At 47.7% G+C, this 16,298-nt stretch overlaps 1 protein-coding gene across 2 annotated transcripts; it reads right to left on the bottom strand.

Annotated features, from left to right (window-relative positions):
• Nucleotides 1-2,679: 2,679 nt before the first annotated feature.
• On the bottom strand, nucleotides 2,680-11,641 carry TAB1 (TGF-beta activated kinase 1 (MAP3K7) binding protein 1). 2 transcript variants are annotated; one of them, XM_085323555.1, is made up of 11 exons: nucleotides 11,574-11,641; nucleotides 10,599-10,735; nucleotides 10,249-10,402; nucleotides 9,527-9,613; nucleotides 8,857-8,995; nucleotides 8,266-8,379; nucleotides 5,733-5,844; nucleotides 5,483-5,627; nucleotides 4,850-5,072; nucleotides 4,396-4,552; nucleotides 2,680-3,369 (listed from the first exon to the last, which is right to left on the bottom strand). In XM_085323555.1, exons 1-11 carry the CDS (start codon nucleotides 11,604-11,606, stop codon nucleotides 3,162-3,164), a joined length of 1,509 nt encoding a protein of 502 aa, XP_085179681.1. In that variant the 5' UTR covers nucleotides 11,607-11,641; the 3' UTR covers nucleotides 2,680-3,161. The 2 variants fall into 2 exon arrangements, with proteins under 2 accessions (XP_085179681.1, XP_085179682.1); XM_085323556.1 differs by having other exon boundaries at nucleotides 3,244-3,394.
• Between the last annotated feature and the right edge of the window lie 4,657 nt (nucleotides 11,642-16,298).

Genomic DNA, 16,298 nt, shown 5'->3' on the forward strand with positions numbered 1-16,298 from the left:
AAAAAAAAAAAACAGACTGGGAAGAAAAAGGGGAAGGTTAAAAAAAGGGGGCAATGTCCAGGCGGCTTCACCCTTTGGCTACAGCTCTCTCCGCCCTGCAACAATGGAGAGAGGATGCTACGTTGGGGGTGAGGGGGTTGTTCTTGGTTTTATTTATTTATTTATTTATTTTTCCCCGGTGCCGCGACAAACCCTTCTGCTGTCTCCTAACCCTGGGGAAACCTGCTGCCCTCGCCCTGCGCTGCCCTGTTCATCTCTACCCTGTGTCCCACACTTAGAAAAAGGGGAGGGGGGGGGAAAGGATAAGGCAGCTTTGCCTTAAATTGCCTTTATTAAATGAGCTGCCTTTGCGGCGGGGTTATTCTGCCTGTCCAGGCCTTAATTTGCTAGCGCCTCTGCAGCAGACTCGCGCTGCGCGGCTGCGCTGATTTTTGTTCTCTCTTTCTGCTTAGGGCTATGTTTCTGGTGGTTTTGAATTTCACTACATTGCCAAAAAAAAAAAAAAAAGAAAGAAAGAAAGAAAAAAGCCTCTTCTCTTGTTTCTCCAGCTCATTTTGGTTCTGTCCTCCTCCATCCACTGCGTTGTTTTTCCACGCTCCCTTAGTCTGCATCTTCCCCAAGCTCCCCAAGGGCAGTATCAAACGCTGCCCTTCTCCCGTGAGTCTCCTTCCACCATATGCCCGACACCCTTTTTTTTCCTCGGAGCTGGACTCCTGAGCCAGGGCATCCGTAGCACATATAGGAACCTGAGTTGTCTTTCTCTCTCTCTCTCTCTTTTTTTCTTTTTTTCCCTCTCTCTCTCTTTTATTTATTTTTTTTCCCAGTGGCTGTACGGACAGCACGGTGCACTCTAGCCGCTTCTGCCCGCTTTTTGTTTTCTACTTAGTAAACTGGTAATTATGTCAACGGATATGTTTGTTTTGTGTGAGCTGCTTTGTATAAGTGCATTTGGCAAGTCTTAAACTTTTATCTGGAGTATCCACGCGCTGGAATATTTCCCACTGGAACTGCTCTCAGTATAAGTTAGCAAATACCATAGATAAATGGGGGGGGGGAATAAGCAAGAAAGACTTGTTTATACAGCTAGCAAAATTTGTGCCAGGTTGAGGGAACACAGGCTAGCTTGAAGCCTTTTCAGCTCCATTTCAGTCTGTGTCAGGACTGCGCCATCCTATTAAATAGCCACGCAACAGCCTGGAGGAAAGGGCTAGGATCCTGGGATTAATCGGGGCACTTCGGAGCGGTCCCAGGCTGCAAAGCCCAGCTGGACTCGGAGACCTGAGTCCTTGCAGAGCAGAGACAAGTGCGGAGGACCCATGTCTCTGCAGGGGCGAGGACTTCACCGTCCTGTCACTCGCAGGGACAGCGCAGCAACCCTTACACAACTCTACTGCTTCCCTCCCATCCCCCAAGACCTTAAGTGCCATTGCTCTGGCAGGGTTCAAATGTGAAACCAGGTTCCCTTGGCAGCACGTCGGGCTGCGCGCAGCACACCCAGCCTTCCCGGGAGGGCACGGAAACGAGGGCGTCCGCAGACAGCCTGGTGGCCGAGAGCCCCGCTCGACCGGCGTGTATCCTGCTCGACTGGCGCGTATCCCCACAGAGCAAAGCTGTGCCAAGAGCCGGGGCAGTGACGGAGGGCGACTCACACGTGGTTCAGGGATGGCCTTTGTGCCAAGAAAAGAAGCGCCTCTCACCACTCAGATCCTGCCCACGTACGTCTCAGCAAGCCTTAGGGGCCTCAGTGCTATTTCTTTTATCCTGTTGCAGCCCCCCTCYGCCCTGTTGTAACCTTGCACATAGTGAAGGTCTTGCCCTGCTACTTCATCCTTACCCCTTCCCATTYTCCTGAGGTGACCAGTCTGGAAACAGAAATGAATCAGGGTCCCTCATTTTCACTTTCACTCCTGCAGTCAGCTCATTTTGTCCGGCACTGTATCATATTTCTGCGCGGAGCCACAGGACAGTGCAGCAGCGGTCATCCCAGAGGCCTCTCCGCACTGCTTGTGAAAACCTGGTTCCCCAGGGAGGGGCAGAGACCAGCACGGAGCCTGGAGCCCCGAAGAGGCTCGCTTGCCGCCTGCTGTCGGAAGACTGAACTGAAAGGCAACATTTCAGTGATCCCAACACCTTTGCCAGCCAGTTCATCCCTCCTGCTGACTGGATGCGCTGCAAGCAGATGAGCAGTCCACCTCCTCCCCTCACCAGGCAGCTCTCTGCTCTGACACGTGGGATACACTTCTGCATCTTCAGGGCAGGCACACCACTACCTAGCTGTAGCGTCCAGTATAATCAACACATAACTTCCTCCTGCTCATTGCCAGGAGGCTGCTCTAAAAACACTCTAAGTTCTCCCCTGCACTGCGCATCTTTGCCGATCAAGCCTGTGAGAGTGCATTGAGGGAAAAGCCATGCATTTTGCCCTGCTGGGTATCTGGATTTATATTTTAACTCCAAGTCATAACCTAAAGACAGAACTTGTCAAATAAGCATGCGCAAGACAAACACCTGCTTTGACATCACCAACAAGGGGCCAGGCTACTTTTAAGGCAGAAGCTCGCCTGCTACTAGCTGCAACTCTGTGCTCTGGAGAAATACAGGGTTTCAATGGGAAGAGCTGTCACACCCACACATATGTCTGATCAAAGTAATAGAGCAAGCCACACAGGTGCCAATGAGTGTAGCTATAAGTTATTTATTCTGCAAAATAGAGGTATCTTCTATGGAGTTGAACACTGGAATCACAGCATTATGAACCGAGTTATGGAAACATTATGACAGCACACACACTCAGGCACACACACACACACCTACACACACACACACACAGCCTTTGTACAGGCCCCTACTCTTGGATTATCCAGAAAGGGAGCCCTCTCTGCAACTTTATTTGTCATAACTTGCAGTGAGGGTTGCATTCAAGATCCCTTTCTGTATTCACRGGGCTTCCAAGGGAAGGAGGTGGGTCAGGACAGGATGCATTGCACAGCCAGCACGTGTGTGAGCGCGCTGCACAGGCGCCCTGGCCCAGTGTTCAGCACATCCTGGATAGGAGTTAACTCTGAGCAGAACACAGCTGTTGGCTGGAGCTCTCTCCTTCTTGCCTCAGTCTTTGCTCACAGAGCTGAGCGCAGGATGGCTGCAGGAGGCGCATCCCCAAGTTAGGACACAGTCAGTGCTCCCTGCTCGCCATGGTCCATGTTCCAAAGCCGGTAGAACTCTGCAAAGTCCACGTAGGGCTCAACTCGCCCATCTTCATCCGGCTGGAGYGAGTGGGTGGGTCGGGAGCGAAAGAGACCTCCGTCTGAACTTGAGCTGCTACTCTGTGTGTGCGTGTTAGTGGACTGCAGAGTCACAGTTGGGCTCTGACTGTGAAGAGAACAAACATGAGAATCTTATTTTTTTTCCAGCTGATGCTTTGGACATGAAAAACAYCAGTAGAAATGCGAACTTTTTTTCCCCCACAGATCAAGCTATCCTTCACAAACAGATAAAAGAAGTTGTAGTCCCTCTATCACAGCATTAGCTGGGTTCAGAACTGCCTGGAATTGATGAGTGCCCAAGCTGTCTATCTCACCTTTAACTGCAGGGCCTCAAGTACAACCAGGTTTCTGAAGAACATAAAAGAGGAAGGAGGGGGAAAAGAAAAAAAAAAAAAGGCAAGGTATGCACTCTGCTGGCCTCCCCACACCCATGCAGGATGACCTTTACGGGAAAAGCCTGGCAGCAAGAAAGATCTCTTCTTGYGTGACTTGTGTTGTGGCCAAAACAACTCCGGTGTGTCAGCCTTGTTTTTTTCTGGAAGCTACAAGAACACAGTAACCAGAGAGCTTCTTTGCTCTGCAGCATGTACATGCTCCACTCTACGCCAAAGCCTGAACTGAAACCAGAGCCATCAGCATGAGCMTGCAAGGTGGATCCAGATGGAATCCAGGTTTAATCTTTATTCTTCCACCCTGGCCTCCACCTCTGAGCGAGCCAAACTGCGCAGCACAGCTTCTCTGGTAGTTATACAGGTGACCTGCACTGCCCCTGCTCCTTACTAAAATGCTCCCTCCATGCACAGCAACCAATACACTTAGCACCCAAGACCCAAAGAGAAGGGCTGCATGCTGCCAGAGTGCTCTTGGTGACTGCAGCAGCACCTTCCAAGGCACGTTTCTCGAGCTGGTTTCAGCTGCTTGCTTTACTCATTCCCACTCCTCACACAATTGCTTTCTAGATAACACATTATGTTGGTTGTGAATACAGTGTGATGCTGCAGTCAGGAGGGCCATGCCGCAGATAAAGGAATTAGTGACAGGTAACTGACAGATGTCTCTCTGYTTTTCAATCCCATTACACAGTGTGAAGTGCAGGGAAGGATTAYGGCTATCACAAGAGCATGATATTTACTTAGTGAGGGTGGGGGTGGCTTCATCCAGAGTAGAGCTGCTGTGGGCACCATTGACCATCTGGCCTTGGGAAGGCATGACGAGGGACAGCGTGACACTTGTCTTGCTTGTGCTTTGGGAGCTGGAATATGGCACAGAGACTGGGTAGACACGGCCTCCTGAAAAGGGAAAAAACAGAATTATAAATCCTGTYAAGACATGAGTGACTGGGCATGCACAGGGCCAAAGAACGGTCAAAGGAAGGGCCAAAGATTCCAAGGAAAGAACTTGCACTTAACTACCTTTCTTAAAGGTACTGCATTTTGTCAAATTGTCYGCTTCTAGGGCCTGGAGCCTGGGGCAAACTCCGTAACAAAAAAATGCCTSAGCATCTTTTCTCCTAATATTAAGTCAGTGCTGGATCGAGAGACCTTATCTTCCACCCTCCACTTTGTTTTGTTYCCTCCCCAATATACCTTGTGTTGGTGTCAGTGTGGGCTGGCTCATCTCACCCAGGGGGTACCCGAAATTCCTCACAAGCAGTGTCATGTCTTCATGTCGAGGACAGAACTTGGACCGTTCCCCACCACTGGCAAAAGTGTCACAGTGGATCCGCTTAACCCGGTCCACTACTGCTTGTGCCACTGCATCCAATGACGTTTGCTTGGCAAACTCTGTGGCTATCATGGCTGCAATTTCCTAAGCGCACACACACACACAGGAAAAAAAAAAAAAAAAAAAAAAAAAAAAAAAAAAAGCAGGAGGATGTTTCAGAGAGGATTCTGTAGATTCTGTAGGAATCCTTTTCCAGACAACTTGCATAAGATATTTTACAACAGCTCATCTGGCTATTGTGCTTGCCAGTCTCACTCAATGCTATTTGCCTTTGTACCTTGAATCATCCCATTCTCCTTAAGGAATGTCTCCTAATGGACAGAGAGCTGCCTGGAACAACTGGCTTGGCAAAGCAGCGCTTTCATTATTACAGACTGGGATGAGGGAACACAGGCATCCAACTGAGATGGCACTCACAGGACAGATGTGGAAGAAAGTCTGCACGAGARCAGCTGGTACCACTGGGGTAAGCCAACAGCCATGGGAACACTCACCTGATTGGCCTGTCCAGGCCCATGAGCTGCCTCAAGAGCTTTGTAAAGCCCTTCTGACATCAGCACCAAGAAACCAGTCACGCCATCCAGCGAGAACCCTCCATGGATTTCAGGCTCTGCTATGATGGGTTTAGATTTAGCAGCACTGRAAAGAGACAGCAAATTTAGTACTTAACAGTGAGTAATAGGTGAGAGTGGAGGGCCATGAAGAGAAAGTGGGACTGAAACCACAAAGTTGAGTTTTTCTAACCTGAGCAGTTCAATATCAGTATAGCCATACTTGACTTTGTAATCTCCAATGCGCCGAGTGCTTTCCTGCCCACGAATAGTTCCCACTTGTTTTATTTTCCCTGCATCCAAGCCTGCCAGATTAAAGGAAAAGAAAAAAAAAGAAAAAAAAAAGAAAAGCTCGTTGACTCTTGGGAACTTTGCAGGATTTCTTGTGGTTCCACAGTGAGGAATGAGAAAAGAAATATTCACAGCTAAGGAGAATTACAAGACAAAATAAGATGTCAAAGAATCATTAGGAACTCGACAGGAAGAACGCTTTACTCTGTTCAATGGGGCACCTTCTCATTATTTGTATCCCAGGAAGGAGAGAGATGCACACACCCTGATATACACACCCTGAATGCAATGGCTGGCTCTGAGACAAAGCCCATGTCCTAATCCAAGGCCACCAGCGGCAGCTGGCCTGGATGCACAYGTATTCACTGAAAAGACGGTGAAGCATCTGTGCCTGTCAACTCCAGACTGTAYGATAGGAGGAGGAAAGCCAGACTGAGGGAAAAGAAAGAATGTGAAGGATTCTGCTCCGTTTCTCTTTCACCTGCTATTGAACCCTGCTCCTAACTTCCATATGACAATTTTCCTAATATGCTGTTTTGGGAGAGAAAAAGGAGAGCTATCTGTAAAAGAAAACAAATTTGCCAACCGCTCAAATCAGTACTGGCTACTCCTAAAAGCTAAGACAGTGAGTAAATAAGTATTTACCTCAAAAAAAAAGAAAAAAGCTTAAGAAAACATGCCTCTGCTTCAGTGACTAACTCTAATTTGGCAGGGGTTAGGAAGGCCCATCTTGAAAGAGGTCCTAACTGGGACCATCTGRGAGCAGCTACTATTTGAGATAGGACTTGGAACAGACAAGCCACTTACCTGGTCTGTTCTGCTGATTCTGGTGATTCGTCCCTGCTTACACCTAGAGCTAACAGGCAGAAAATGTTGTTTTGAGATTTTATCTAGGGATGACTGTCCTCAGTACAAGGTGAAGGCAGGGGTCCAATTGAAATTCTCCAAGATAAACCAAACCTCACTGCACAGATGGCTCCACACCTACCCCAGCAGTAAGACACAACTCTGCCATCTGCTGCAGACCAAAGCTGACTCATCAACGTGGCCTGGCTCATTTGCCGGCTCCCAGCAGGGGGATACATGCTATCGACAGACGCAAACACGGGGAGGCTCGCAGCATGCCAGAGGTTCTCTGTCTAAATCACAGTTCCCTCCTGGTGCACTGAATGAGCTGCAATGTGCTGGATTGACAGCAATACAGGTATAACACCTCTCTCTCCCTCCCTCCCCCAGTAAAGAGGCAGCACAAGCTGCACCATGACAAACACGACTTCCACTGTATCTTATCACTACCCTTCAACCTAGCCCTACAGTGCCCTCCTCTGAGCCCCAACAGAGCCTGTGCACACTGGCTTGTTCCACAGGTGCTCTCCTCTGTTGGGATCACCAGTAGGAAAGTCACTGCTGTGTCAGGTTAAGGCAGCAAGTATATCTATCAGACCCCTGTTCTGCTACGGACTGCACCTGAATTCTGCATCGTTCTTCTGGTAGTGGAAAGGCAGTTGAAAGTTCTCTTTCCCTAGACCTTCATATTCGTTTTTCTATTTCATAGTACATACCACTATCACAAGATTATGGGGGGGGGGGGAAGAGAAAATGGAAGAAAAATGAAATGCAAGATAAGATCTTGCAGCAGAAAATTACCACACCAACAGCCTTACTAGATAAGAATATATCTAATAGGTGAAGATAATGAAGAATGCCAAATTAGCCCTAAAGAAAAAAAAAAATGCACCCACGGGACATAAGTATCTCAGTAAGAAGAATTTGGTATTAAAAACCACACCAACGATTTGGGCTAAACAAAGAAAGAAAACATGTCAAATACAGTAAAGAAAAAGGGAAATGGCCTGAAGCAAATGTCCATATTGGACAAAGCTCAATAGCTACTGATACGACACCAGTAAACATCAGTGTTTGGCCGGTTCTGTTTGGAATGTAGCTGCTTTTTTGCAACAGTTTGTACAAAGGCATATTGAAATGCACCATCCCAAGGGTGAGACATCAGGCAGAACTCAACCCAGCATAACTGTGGTTTGCCTCCAAAGGGGCGGTCACACACTGTCCTTCCTGCTTCTACCCTCTAGCTGTGYGATTCTGCTCCTGCCTTCAAATCGACTCTAGCAATCACACAGCTGGAGGGCAAATCAATTTCAGTTTGGCAGGCGGACATGAAACTAACTCTCAAAACGTGGAARAAAAAAGGATAGTTCTCTGTTGGTTCAGCAAGCTGAACCGACTCGCTTGGTAACCTCACAGCAGCTAGATTTGCAGAAAAAGAAGGCACTAAACTTGTAATTTGAAACCACAGCCCACAAGGAGTTGCTTTTTGTGGCCAGTTATTGTTTCCAGTGGCTGGAGTCATTCCCAGTAATACAAATAAACTGAGCCATGAGATGTTCTCAGATAAGAGCATGAAATCCAATACTCACCCAGCTGAGAGAAGCGAAAGAGTTCGTCCTCGTTCTCTGTTGTATGGTCCACATTGAGTTGAGTCACCTGCAGCCCATCCACTGTGGACTTACACAGCAGTGCCCGATTAGTACCTGCAGTAGARGCAGTAATATGAGACACCAGACAGCTCTACCGTTAAGAACATATCCAAATGATGAGAAGAAATGGAAAAGAAGAATAAGGAAGGAAAAGAAAAGCAAGCCTTGTGTACTGTCTTATCACAATCTCCTAAAAGTRGCCTTGCTCACAGCATACCAGGCCTGCCAAGCAGTTCTTCATTCAGGCCAGGGCTAGTACCTCAAAAGAAGGCTCTCCACTTCTCATTGAACCTGCACTACTGCCTCACAATCCATTTTCCTCTGTTCTTTGGAAATACACATTATATGAGCTAATATTTCCAGATATAAAGACTTAGACTGATTTCAGCAACTGCTGTAAGTTATAAGCTTATCACTTCATGGCCACAGACCAAAAAAAAATGCCCCACCAGTTCCAAATATCTTTCCCTTCCTAGAACTGCAGCCTCCTCAGAAATGCCAAGACTGAGAGGCTGACAAAGAACAACTCACCCACATTGGCRATATAGAGCTTGTTGTTGAGAACAACAGCCACAATAGCCATGGCTCCTCCAGAGATCTCCTGCTCTACAACCTTCAATCTCTCCACAATCTTCTGGTACTGAGGAGGCAACTGGTGRTGAGGGACACCCTGGAACACAAGATACCACCAGAAGCCTAAATATACAATCCACAACATAGAAACCACAGCTGGAATTCGAATGCTGAAAGGAGGGAATTGTCTTATGCAATCTTGCCATAAGGCTGAGACAAAGAAACATCCTAACAAATAACATGGCTCTGRTAAGGTTCTGTCCAGTTCATCTGAAAAGCAGAATCCACATCTGCCCAGATGCCATGCAAATTTGAGGCCTTGTTTGTTATCTGTGTCATATGACTTTATTCTGGAAGAGCCACATGCACAGAGGTGAACTCTCATCTCTGCATCACGATCAGTTCCTCACCCTTCTTCTGAGATGACTAATAATGAGTCTAAGTAGGGCCAGTAAGAATACAGTGGGAATTGGACCAATACACCTGCTTCATTTCACACAAGTGCCCAAGAGAGAACTAATTTTCAGTTACAGCCTCCCTTGGACCAGACTGACTAGTGTCTCCAAGACTTAYCTAAAAATCTGGAGGGAGGGACCTCCCACAATCTTTGTTGTTAAGGCTACCTTACCTCTGGTAGTTGGGACTGCAGGCTGGCCTTCTCTGCCAAAGCATCATCAATGGACTCCAGGAAACTCCTCTCTACYACATCAAAAGCCTAGGAGAGACCATAAGAGAGACTGAGATCTCACCTAATATCTGCARAGCTTTCAGGCTACCCATCCCCACCCACCAAAACTGTCTCACAAGAGTGACTGATCACTGTATAGACATTCAAGTATCACTACTACATCACACCTAAGAACAGTTATTTTAGTGCAACTAATTAGCAGCTTGTACAAAAACAATCTGCAATACTCAAAACAGGAGATAAAAATATACAAGTTATGTTCAGAGTGATGTCAGAGACCTGTCTGATTTTGTGTGTTGATTGTAAGAACTTATTTATTGTCACTCAAGAAAGTATGCTCACACTCCATCTCCCCACACATTAAGTATTCTCTTTTACTCACTGTTATCTCCTTCACAGGCTGACTTGTCCCTATACGTCCAGTGAAGACAGGCTGCAGCTTCCCACAGAGCTCTCAGCAATGCGCTGACTGAGCCAGGGGGACAGATGGGTATGAGGTGTGAGTGAAACAAAGCACTACAGCTGCTCAGGAGGAGTGCTATCTCAGCTATTGGCAGATGTTCCCAATCCTCTCAGAAACCAGATGCTGTTCCCTTGGTGGTAAAAAAGAGGAGGTGGGTACTGTGAGAAGCAGCAGCTGTTTTCAGCCAAATCTTATCTACCTGAAGCAGAACCCGGCGCACATCAGCATCACTGTGATCTGCATGTAGCTGGCCCAACAGCAGTTCGGCAGAGAGCCTCTGACCCACAAAGTTGGTGACTCGATTGCCATCATAGCCATTGAAGACACCATAGAGGTAGCAGTTGTTCTCACTCCTGTCAGAGAGGGTAGGAGGAAAGAGGTCACAGATGTCTGGAGAAACTCATTATGTGTGCCTTTTTTGTGTCACAGACAACTCCTGCACACTCTGGCCCCACCCTGTACTTCCAAGTCCTACTGTGACAAGCCAAACACTGCTCTTAGCTGTCCCTGTGTCTGCTATGGTCTTTGTCCTGCGTGTAACTCACTCACCTGAATTTTAACCAATTATCTTCCAAGGGGTGACCCTCCATCCCCTTGCCATCTGCACTGTAGGAACGGTTTGGAGCCGAGCCCACCCCAGAGAGATGACAAGATGGTAAGTCATCTGTCCAACTGGGCTGCTGCTCCTGGAAGAAAGGAAAAGAAAAAAGACCAGTCCAAACAGCCTGAAGTGAGGACTCAGGTTCAGCATGGGTAGCAAGACCATCCCCAACCTCTTCTCAGCCTCTCTCAGCTTTGTTAAATGGAGAGCACACCACCCCAGCCAGTAACTTCATATTCCCTGCCACTGCTGGATCTGTACCACTTACCACTTTCTTTTCCTCTGAAGCTGAGCTCTGGCTGCACCTCCAGCTCTTGCTAACAAGAAATCAGAACTAAAATTTGCACCCGAGTTTTACACTTGGCACAGCACAGCACTAGCGATCCATTTGGTGAACCAGACTGCCCCACACCTGTGGCACAGGAGCATGGGAATGCTGTGACTCCCTGCTGGAGTACCTCCACCCAGGAAAAGAGGGCGAGGGCCCTGTCGCAGCAGACAGTGGGAGAGGAACCCTGGGGGCTGTCGGCCGCCTGTCACACGCTGCACACACAGGCATAGGSCCTGCCAAGGCCTGCCCGGCTGCCCCACTCCCACAGCCCAGGCACGGCCCCTCTCAGCCACCTGCCGCCCCCACCCCCCACTCACTTATGCCCCACTGCAGAGCGGGGGGGCAGCACAGGGAACAGACACCTGAGCATGCAGGGCTCCCCCTCTGCCCAGGCCGGGCCGCCCAGCAGGGACCCGCTGCCCTGAGGCAGCACCACAGAGGACAACGACCCACCACCACAGGAGTGGCCCCACCGCCACCCCCTCTTCCCACAGGGCGCCGCAGTACGCGGGCGAGAGGGAGGCCTGAGCCCCCCTCACACACATCTCGGGAGTGCGTGTGCACGGAGGGGGGGGGGGAAGATGCCACTCACACTCTGCAGCAGACTCCTCCTCTGCGCCGCCATCTTGGAGCAGGCCCGACCTCCTCCCTTCTCCCCCCTCCCGCGCCGCCCTTCTCCTCCAGAGCAGCCGAGTCCGCCGGCAAGAGCGGCCGCTCCCTCCTCCCCTCTCCCCGGCGGCGCGCGCAGCCAACCGCCGCGGCACGCGCCGCTTCCGAGCCGGGGCGCGGCAGCCCGCCCGCGCAGCCCCGCCCCTTCCCCTGGGAGGGCGGCCGTTGGGCGGGGCGGGAGGTCGCGACTGGAGCGCATGCGCGCGCCGTCCTCCCCCTCCCCCCCCSGGCTCCCCCCTCCCCTTCAGCGGGAGCGGCGGTTGGCCGCAGCTGGGCGCTCCTCTGTGTTTATCTATGTTCATATGAGCGAATAATTATTAATGTATTACATACTACTAATTAATTCATATATTTTATATATATACATATAGATATGTGTATGTATGAATAATGTAATAATATATAATTTTTTCTGTCATCTCTGTCATCTGCCTTTCCTCTTTTCTCGCGTGAATGGAGACGTTTCTTAGCTGGAGGCTGCAGTATTGAGAGAAAGAAGTACTCTTCTACCATCTACTGMAAGTGTGTGGAGGAGAGGCAGAGTCATAAGGAGTCCTATGAAGTGGGGTTACCTTGAGTGCCAAGTAGCCCTAAGCAAGCTTGGCAGTCAGTTGTGTTCTGTGCAGTTTTTAAGGAAGACCCAAGTGTGGTTAAAACCAAGATACCAGCTGCCAGTCTTGGCCCATAGGTACCACAAGGGGCCTCCACTCTCCTCAGCTTGGAATTCCTCTCCTGCCAAGGTGGACAATGTCCTTTCCCACCMTCATTTGCAGGCCACAACATGGATACAGTGTGACTGTACCCTCAGGTCGGCAATGGGAAGGTGTCCAGAGCAGCTCATTGGCGCGCCTCTGTATCCACCATAGTCTGGAGCAGTCCTTGGTAGGCTGGAGTCAGACACAAGAGCAAAATCACTCATAGTTTTTCAAAGAGCTAGATCAAAACTGCTGGGACTAGATGAAACGCCCCTCTGCTGGCATGGAGTGACTCTGCTCACGTTTGCGACTCCGAAAAATGTATGGGGAGCACTTCGCAGAGGTGATAGCTCTGTGTCCTCATTTCCCTGCTGAGCCCTAATGGTGTGCTTGAGTGGTCCTTTCTCATCTGTGCCACAGCCTTTCCAATCTGGGGCAAACTGATGCCTTTCCAGCCCCTGTTCCCTAGCATCACTTTTCCATATTCTATCCTCTTAAGGCACAGAAAGGGCACAGACTTCTCTAGGCAAAATTTTCTAAGTCCGCTAGCCAACATTGCAAGTTCCTTCTCCATTTGAATAATGATCTGACTCAGGCCTTTACTAGGTGGCAATTATGTTTCCCTCCTCTGTGCTCTTTGCTAGACATAGGGGCTGAGGCCTTCCGTTTTTTCTCCTCCCTGCCACCTTGTCTTGACTGAAACCTCCCTRCAAGGTGCTGTGCAGCTACAAAGCAGGGCCAGAGCTGAGCTGACCTGGCCGCTGAACTAGTTCAAACTGGAGTATATCTACACGGATGTTGTGTGTCCACTTATTGCACATCTCTGTGCCTCTCACTTGGGATGTGGAGGAACCTGGGTGGGAATACTTCATATCTGTGCATGTAGGAAGAGCACTGTTATTGAGCTCTTCATCTAGACTATATTCAGAGCCATTTCCTGTCARTAGATTCCCATAAATAAATTTAGACCAACACATTCACCTTGCTGTTTCTGCTTGAGTGGTATAGACACAGAGATAACTGATTTTACTCTTCTTTAAGAACCTAACTTTGCCTTTCTAGGCTGAAGGAGACAGTTTCAGGAAAGATAGTTTCTGTTTAGGCAGCTCTACTGAACCAGGAGGGAAGAAAGAGGAATCATTCCCATCACTTACTTTCATTGGAAGTCAGCTGAAGAGCTCTCCAAGTGTGTGGCCAGCATCTCTTGAAGTGAGCGATGGCAGGCAGACTGGCGGCAGCACCAGGGGTTTCCAGGAAAAGCACCGTCCTCTGTGTGAATCAGAACTGAAGGGTCTTCAACATACCGTTAAAAACATGCAGTTTTAGTCATGTGTAGTAGTGCGGTTGTAGTGAGGGTGGGAGTACTAAGCAGTCTTGACTTCCAGCGGTCACTTGATACTCTTTGAATGACATCTTTGTGGCAAATAGATTAGATTCAGATGCACTTCAGAAATAATTGCCAGTTAATTAACCTCATTCTATAGAATGATGGCTTTTGCTGCAGGGACTCCTGCCAGAGGATTCCAGCTCTCTTATTGTAAATCCTTTGTTTGTTGTTTAATTACATCTCTTTCTTCCAAATATACAGAGTTCATATCCTTTCCTATTGTGCAAGACACAAACTTTCAGCCATTCAAGCAGACATGGATACACAGGCAAAATTACTTTTTTAAAGGTTATATTGTCCGAAGATGGAAGAAAATGCTAAATCTAAAACCTCAGTCTACAAACAAGCTTCCACATGTTTAGCTTTATGTGTAAGCTTGGTTTTGCTGATGTCATTTGAACAGTTGTAAAGCTGTGAGTGGGTACAATTATAGGAATGGGGCTTGTGTCTGTTTTAAAATTAAAATTAGGAATAATGGATTTAGAACTAATAAAGATTTGTTTTCTTATCCATATAGCTCATGGTGCTGCAGAAACCTGTGTAGAACAGCACTGTGTTTGTAGTTAAAAAGCAACAGACAACTTATCTGCTTTAAAATACAATGTCACTTTTTTTTCAGTGCTGCAGCAAAAGCTAATGCTTATTTAATGACATTCAGGACTGCAGTCATGCACCTTGATGAACATGGGCAGACCCTGTCCTTGCACAGAGCACCAGTGAAATCAGCAAGGCTTTGGATGTGCTCAGAGACCTTGCAGGGTGTATCGCAATTGCAGGACTGAGAATTTAGGAGTCATTTTTATCTTCTCATGTGCATAAATGACTCCTACTGAGACTAACAAGAGTGAGGTCTATGTGTGTGTGAAAGAGAGAGAGAGAGCRCGCACAGAACTTGATCCCAGAGAGGAAAACAATTTTTTTGAAGATAGATAGAAAAGCTGCCATTTTTCCTTCTTTGTATAATGATTAGTCACCTCTTGCATTTAAAAGTGTGCCCTATTCCTAATTCAAATGAGTCTGGCTTCAATTCTTACTTACTGATTATTGTCATTCTGGCTTATCTTTTTCCTTCCCCTTTGGACTGCAACACAGACCTTCTAGTGCAAAACATTTTTACACGATGAAAATACTTGTGCCAGATTCTAGCTGGATATTACTGAGGCTCTGGCACTGAGTCTCTACTTTAAACCTGAGCAAGGCACTTAACTACTTGCTCTGCAAAAAGTGCATGATAAGACTTACCAAACAGGGCTGCTTGCGGTGCTACATGGATACTTGTCCAGTATTTTGCAGTCTTCCAAAGGAAAGTGTTGCTGATGCTTTTGTGCTGCTTCATAAGTAACTGTTCACAGAGACCAATAGCTTTATGCAGCACTTGCAAAATGAAGTACTGCACCAACAGAGTTTTTATTGGTCGTATTGATCAAGCTTATTTTTCCTCTTGCTTTATTTATACTTCTTACCTTTAGTAAATCCTTTCAAAAATTACCATGCTGTATGAGACAGCCAAAATCTCCCCCAAAATACAGGATATTGGGCATCCAACCACATCCATACACAAAAAATTTCATTTTAAAACACAGCTCCCTCTCTCATGTCAGTTTAAAACTCCCATATTTCTCATTCCTCTCTCTCTTTGTATTTATTTTTTTCTCATTGCTTCTCTGTTCCCAGTGCTAGAAATTACATACATAGCATTTCTGGTGCCAAGCTGTACTACTGCCTTCCTGTTTTTACAAATGATTTCTCTGCAGAAAAGGAAGCACGGTCACTTTGCTGCACCAGTAGATAAAAGATATTCCCTGTTAAACAGCATGCTCTAGAGGAGCACAATGTCAGTAGGACAGCCCCTGCAAGGTGCTGTTGTAGGCACTCATAAACTTTACACATTGAGAAGCAATTACAGGATTACTATCAAGAGCCACCACATCATTTAGTTTCCTCTCTTCTGGTCAGAGGTGAGATTGATTTAGGGAGATTGTTTTCTGTCCTGTTTTGCTGATGATGGAGGCTGGGGCTGGGAGAAAAAGTGATAATTTTTGGCAAGGCTTGCAGGTGATGATACAGAGAAGGGTCACTCAGGCATAGCCAGCTTGCTGCACTTGCTCTGTTCCTACAGCAGAGTTTATTATAGAGAGCAATGGTAGAAGGGGTGGTATCACAAGCATCACACAGCTCCTCCCAGGCTCTCCCCAACTCTCTCTGCCAGCTTCAACCTGCAGCTTCCCACAGGCCCAGGTGCTGTAATGATCCTGGTTCCTCTGTAGGCCTACTTCCAGGCAGGCTGGAAGGGCGAAGAAATAGAGATGGAGCAATAGAGGGAACAACCATTAAGGAAGGAAGGGAGCTGGAGGTAGAGAAGACAGCAGCTTCCTTCCTCCAGCACCTTCCAGGCAGATGGAGGGCCAAAGTGGAATAGCTACAGCCAGGAAAAGGGGTATGGTGAGGGAGGGCTGATGCCCAAAGATAAGAGCAAGCAAGCCAATATCACTGTAAAATTGATTTAGTAAAGAGCTGTGAGTCAGTTCATTTTTCTTTGGAGGAGGGAAACGGAGTGTTACAGTTG

The sequence above is a fragment of the Rhea americana genome, unplaced genomic scaffold (assembly GCF_003343005.1).
Source record: "Rhea americana isolate MKP2758 unplaced genomic scaffold, rheAme1 scaffold_85, whole genome shotgun sequence".
In the NCBI taxonomy this organism is placed as follows: Eukaryota; Metazoa; Chordata; class Aves; order Rheiformes; family Rheidae; genus Rhea; species Rhea americana.